General features: G+C 40.7%; 1 protein-coding gene across 1 annotated transcript; it reads left to right on the forward strand.

Moving 5' to 3' along the window:
* The first annotated feature begins 412 nt into the window (after window positions 1-412).
* Window positions 413-3,803, forward strand: LOC144806334 (uncharacterized). Its single transcript, XM_078672721.1, has one exon. The coding sequence runs from the start codon at window positions 1,044-1,046 to the stop codon at window positions 3,654-3,656; it is 2,613 nt and encodes an 870-aa protein (XP_078528847.1). The 5' UTR covers window positions 413-1,043; the 3' UTR covers window positions 3,657-3,803.
* The last annotated feature ends 3,033 nt before the right edge of the window (window positions 3,804-6,836 follow it).

The raw sequence follows: 6,836 nt of genomic DNA on the forward strand, positions 1-6,836 counted from the left end.
ACTGTGCAACACGCATACAAAGTGGGAAAAGCTTTCCCTCGTGTCTCGGGAAAATTATTTTGTACAGGAAGGGTGTCCTTTCTGTACAAAACCTATGCTGGACTCACACACACACACCCTAGCGCTCTGGTGCTAAGGTGTGTGCATGGTGCAGGCCCATTGTAATCAGTGCCAGAGCAAGGGAAAGGGAAGGAGAGAGCCATAAATATGGTGCTCTCCTGCTCCCTCCCTGTCGTACATCGCAGCCTCGCAGGGGAGGCTGTTCTGCATTGCGTGGAGATTTGGTAAATCTCCCCCAAAATGTCTTTTATAACCAGTTAAACATTGTGAATTCTCATTCCATTATGTTTCAATTTAGTAATTTTCAATATCTTTACATCCAACAGAAACCCATTCTTGAATGTATGAAATGACCATCAATAATGAAGCTAATGCTGTACATCTTCAATAATAGCAGAATTAATTAGATACAGTATTCAGGAAAACATCAGCGCAGTCGGCGGCAGAGGAACCTGCACACAAACCGACAGATCCCGGATGAAGCATCAAGGGCAGTTCAGTGATTATAAGAGGTTGAGCTGTGCACCTCCACGCCACAAGACGAAGAAATGACCTTAGGAAAATTAAGGCAACAACAATAACAAACCACCTCCTGTATAAACAAGTGTCCAATACCAACTTTGGTCATGGGATCTGTATGGTGTGATTACTGCAGTGCTCTGTTTTCTAATATGATGTCAAGCCATCATTCCGTGCTCTAGGTGAATTGTAAACTCTTTCTGGACAAACAAGAGTAACCAGAGAAGAGCACAACAGAGCGGAGCTAGACAACTGATGGGTAAAGGAAACATAAGTTCTTGTATCTACAATACAATAGACTGTCCTAATTTGCGCCGGCCAGAAGGAAGATACAGCTTTACTCACAAGCGTCCATAGCCATAATCCAATCTAAAGGTACAATCACCTACAAAGACACCTTCTGCGTATTAGGAGTGTGGCAAATATTTGGTGGCTATTGCATTTACTGTTAAAACAGAAATTAAATGTGCAAAATACTACAAGCATATAAAGTGTGTGCGAAAAACACAAGTGCTTTGTCAGCCATGTTGGCCCATCAGGAAATACAGTCATGGGCTGTAGACAAACATATACCCGACCCAGAGATAGTAACCAAGAAAGAAGAATCATACACGTGCGGCAAGAGCTTTCATTTGTCATCACTACTCAAGCTTCATCAGCACACGTACACAGGACAAAAACCATTCAAGTGCAGTGAATGTGTCAATAACTTTAATAGGTTATCAGAACTACAAAGACACCAGCGAACACACACAGGAGAAAAGCCATTCAAGTGCAGTGAATGTGTCAAGAGCTTTAGTAGGTTATCAGAACTACAAAGACACAAGCGAACACACACAGGGGAACAACCATTCAAGCGCAGTGAATGTGCAAAGTGCTTTAGTCAGTTATCAAAACTAAAAAGTCATCAGCGAATACACATGGGGGAAAAACCATTCAAGTGCACTGAATGTGCAAAGAACTTTAGTCAGTTATCACACCTTCAAAGACATAATCAAACACACCCAGGGGAACAACCATTCAAGTGCAGTGAATGTGCAAAGTGCTTTAGTCAGTTATCAAAACTAGAAAAACATCAACGAACACACACAGGGGAAAAACCATTCAAGTGCAGTGAATGTGCAAAGTGCTTTAGTGAGTTATCAAGCCTGCATAGACATCAGCAAACACACACAGGGGAAAAACCATTCAAGTGCAGTGAATGTGTGAAGAGCTTTAGTCGATTATCACACCTTCAAAGTCATCAACGAACACACACGGGGGAAAAACCATTCAAGTGCAGTGAATGTGAAAAGTGCTTTAGTGAGTTATCAAGCCTGCATAGACATCAGCAAACCCACACAGGGGAAAAGCCATTGAAGTGCAGTGAATGTGCAAAGTGCTTTAGTCAGTTATCAGACCTAAATAGTCATCAGCGAATACACACTGGGGAAAAACCCTATCATTGTAGTGAATGTGACAGTAGTTTTCGTAGCTCTTCAGTATTAAGGAATCATCAGCAAACTCACACAGGAGAAAAAGCATTCAAGTGCAATGAATGTGGGAAGAGCTTTAGTCGGTTATCAAACCTCCAAGCACATCAGCGAACACACACAGGGGAAAAACCATTAAAGTGCAGTGAATGTGTGAAGAGCTTTAGTCGATTATCACACCTTCAAAGTCATCAACGAACACACACGGGGGAAAAACCATTCAAGTGCAGTGAATGTGCAAAGTGCTTTAGTCAGTTATCATACCTAAATAGTCATCAGCGAATACACACTGGGGAAAAACCCTATCATTGTAGTGAATGTGACAGTAGTTTTCGTAGCTCTTCAGTATTAAGGAATCATCACCAAACTCACACAGGAGAAAAAGCATTCAAGTGCAATGAATGTGGGAAGAGCTTTAGTCGGTTATCAAACCTCCAAGCACATCAGCGAACACACACAGGGGAAAAACCATTAAAGTGCAGTGAATGTGTGAAGAGCTTTAGTCGATTATCACACCTTCAAAGTCATCAACGAACACACACGGGGGAAAAACCATTCAAGTGCAGTGAATGTGCAAAGTGCTTTAGTCAGTTATCATACCTAAATAGTCATCAGCGAATACACACTGGGGAAAAACCCTATCATTGTAGTGAATGTGACAGTAGTTTTCGCAGCTCTTCAGTATTAAGGAACCATCAGCAAACTCACTCAGGAGAAAAAGCATTCAAGTGCAATGAATGTGGGAAGAGCTTTAGTCGGTTATCAAACCTCCAAGCACATCAGCGAACACACACGGGGGAAAAACCATTCAAGTGCAGTGAATGTGCAAAGTGCTTTAGTCAATTATCACACCTTCAAAGTCATCAAAGAACACACACGGGGGAAAAACCATTCAAGTGCAGTGAATGTGCAAAGTGCTTTAGTGAGTTATCAAGCCTGCATAGACATCAGCAAACCCACACAGGGGAAAAACCATTGAAGTGTAGTGAATGTGTGAAGAGCTTTAGTCAATTATCACAACTTCAAAGTCATCAAAGAACACACAGGGGGGAAAAACCATTCAAGTGCAGTGAATGTGCAAAGTGCTTTAGTGAGTTATCATACCTAAATAGTCATCAGCGAATACACACTGGGGAAAAACCCTATCATTGTAGTGAATGTGACAGTAGTTTTAGCAGCTCTTCAGCATTAAGGAGTCATCAGAAAACTCACACAGGAGAAAAAGCATTCAAGTGCAATGAATGTGGGAAGAGTTTTAGTTGGTTATCAAACCTCCAAACACATCAGCGAACACACACAGGGGAAAAGCCCTATCATTGCAGTGAATGTGACAGTAGTTTTCGCTTATATTCAGTATTAAGGAATCATCAGCGAACACACACAGGAGAAAAACCATTCAAGTGCAGTGAATGTGCAAAGTGTTTCAGTCAGTCATCACACCTACAAAATCATCAGCGAACACACACAGGAGAAAAGCCATTAAGTGAATGTGGGAAGAGCTTTAGTAAATTAGAAAATCTACAAACACATCAACGAACACACACAGGGGAAAACCATACCATTGCAATGAATGTGAAAGCATTTTTAGTTGTTACTCAACATTAAGGGTGCATCAGCGAACACACACAGGGGAATAGCCATTCAAGTGCAGAGAATGTGCAAAGTGCTTTAGTCACTTATCAAACATCCAAACACATCAGCGAATGTGACAGTAGTTTTAACTTCTCTTCAGCATTAAGGTATCATCAACGAACTGACAAATCATTCAAGTGCAATGAATGTGGCAAAAGTTTTAGTCGATTATCAGAGCTACAAAGTCATCAGCGAACACACAGGGGAAAAGCTAGAAGGGCACTGAAAGTGTGAAGGGCTTTTATCAAAATTCGATTCCACACAACCCTCAATGAATACACTACTTCATTTAACTCAATAGAAATAATCCTGGAGATGCAGAGAACCCAAAAAGATCTTAAAAACATCAAAAATAATATCGACCCATCTGAGGACATAAACGAGCTGAACAGTGCAGTTATTATGAGAGGAATAAATTACGGAAAAAGATAAAATTCAAATTATGTGGGACCTTGAAATACCAGATGATAGAAGACCGGACTAGCAGTAAAGAAGAAAAACAGATAACAGTATTTACAGAATTATAAAAGTGTTTGTGTCCAGTAATTGTTCACTTCCGTACACATAGCAAAGCGACATGATGTATCAGGATACACAGTGGGAGACAAGCACAATGTGGACTAAAAGAAAAGAAACATTGTTGATTTTTTTTTGGTGAAGAAGAGATACAAAGAAAAACATTCAATCGCACCTGATCACACTACCTGTAAAAGCAGCACTGAACAATACTGGGACTAACAGCGGTACTTTCAGCTAATTTGTCGGATTAAAACCTATAAACCCAACACACCCAGAGTGGACAGGTTCTGGAGATGGTTAACTTCATTGGTAATATGTATGTATTACTGTTAACAAATGCCACTGCAGTATATGTAATGAACTAAAGCGAAGCACCGGTGTTCAAGAAATAACCTATTTTTAGATATAAAAGAGCATATACCTTGTTTTTAAGTAACGTTTGCTGCATCTTTTACAGACTGTTTTCGATTGATGGATAAGCTCGTGCCTCAGACCTTAAAACAAAGTGTGACCTGTGGCTCCTCTCCGACTTGGCTCTCCCTATTCATTTGGTGACTTGCCAAACTCTTATTTTTACCAGAATTGAGCCACTGTAAGCAACAGACTCTGTTTGAAGAATGTGGTGAAATAGTGAAATCCCACATCAAAAGTATATATGTGCTAGGACAATCAGTTGCACTCCCAGTAACTCGTCTTCCACACTGATTGTCCCTTGTCCTCAAAAGTTCTGAAGGATATGTTGTATGAATGCCAGAAGTGAAAGTGACATTCATGAAGCTAAAGCTAACAGGAGTGTGTGGGAGATAGAGAGGGGGCGAGCTAAAGAGAGCAAGAGAAACAAAGAAAGGGGGAGAAAAAGAAAGAGAGAAATGGAAGGAGGGGGAATGGCAGGTGATTTGTATTCACCTAAAAATAGAAGATGCAGCCGAATACATGTCAAAGTGTGACATCACCAGAAAAAACGGGCTGAATACCAGTGATTTTATATAGTTTATTTTTAGGGCACAAGTAAGGAAAATAGTGAAGGAGCCCATTATCGGATGTATGATGTTACCACGCATCCTTTTACCACGCATCCCTTTACAACGCGGTTTTTACAACGCAAACCTTTACCACGCATTTCTGTTTGGGGTGCTGGATAGTGATAAGTTTAATTTACCATTCCAACTCCAGTCCCCGTGGACACTAGGGAAGGTGTTGGATAGTAAATTAAACTTATTCCCTATCCTAGAGCGCCCCCCACAGCAATGCGTGGTAATGGTCTGCGTTGTAAAAGCTGCGTTGTAATGGTACTGCGTGGTAAAAGATGCGTGGTAAAGGTTGTATACCCCCATTATCATATGCAAATCACAATGACGTCACAAGAAGTGATGTCAGGCCCTTATAATAATTTTCACTTCAAAGGTCGACGGCCTGATTTAAAAACAAGAAACATAAAATAATGTAAAACGGTTCTGGTATCAGTTTTTATACATGTGTTTTTCCCACTATCCGTTTGTAACTAAATGGCTGAAAGTGTAAATATTTTTTGACAGATATGTGGAACCTGGAAATTATATATTTAAACAGTTTTTAGAGAATAAATAAAATGTGCTTTTAATTTGCGTTTGTTTCCTGTTTCCACTATAAATGTGATACCCCAAAGGGTATCACATTTATAGTGTATTAAGCAATAGAAAGGCTAATTTTGTCTAGATATCTGATCCTCTCTTGGGCCACTCACACAAAAAAATAAATGGGACTAATGAGCTCTGTTCCGGTTCGGCATGCTCAAACTGGCATGCCGGACCGGAACAGAGCCCATTAGTAGGAGTTTTGCCGACGTCTGTCCGTGGTAATAAACACAGTGGAGCTGGTAACGTTTTTTACGGATAGAACCTTGGCGAGAGGATGCGCAACATATACAGCCATTTGATTCTACTCCCATTTGTGCAAAAGAATTGACACAAAAAGGCCTGTTATAGGACAATAATTCGCTTCCCTGCACAGACAGTACACTGTTTCAACATTTGGAGGCATTGCTAAAGGCTGCACATTTGAATTGTTGAAATTGAAACTATTTCCCCACTGGCTTGGTAGCTACAGATTAACCCATTTTGGTTTGTTGTTTGAGACTCATTTTATACCAAGTATTGGTCCTGAAGAAGGTGGTGTTGCCACTGAAACACTCGTAGACCAACACATCACCCATGAGAAACGGCCCCTGAGAGGCCATGACATCACAAACAACTGATGTTTAAGAGCTTCCAGTAGTGAACTGTTTTTTCTTTAGGCATTTGTGGGTCCCCCCATAGGGTTGAAACTCTTCTTCTTTTAACTATGAATGAGAGTGTATGAGTGTCTGCACCACCACACAAGTATTGTCTTCCTCCTCCCTTCAACGTTAGTATTCTCACACGTATGGTATAGGGACACATATGTCCGGGACTATAATTTTACAAGTTGATCCTATGGCAGTCTCCCCCTTCTGGGCTCATGTGCTTCCATTCCCTTTTAGAGCTATTGCGCATACTTGTCTCTTCCCTATAAATTTTAGTTCCCATTACATCCGTTCCCCTACTCAGCTTGCCATTGATTATGTCTAATGCTCAAGAGTCTCTCCTCTTATTTTCTCCATTGTGCTACATATAGAAT

Source organism: Lissotriton helveticus (genome assembly GCF_964261635.1).
Source record: "Lissotriton helveticus chromosome 1_1 unlocalized genomic scaffold, aLisHel1.1 SUPER_1_unloc_64, whole genome shotgun sequence".
NCBI lineage: Eukaryota > Metazoa > Chordata > Amphibia > Caudata > Salamandridae > Lissotriton > Lissotriton helveticus.

Excerpts from the sequence above, each read along its gene's own strand:
- LOC144806334 (XM_078672721.1), top strand. The coding sequence starts at position 1,044 with ATGTGCAAAATACTACAAGCATATAAAGTGTGTGCGAAAAACACAAGT.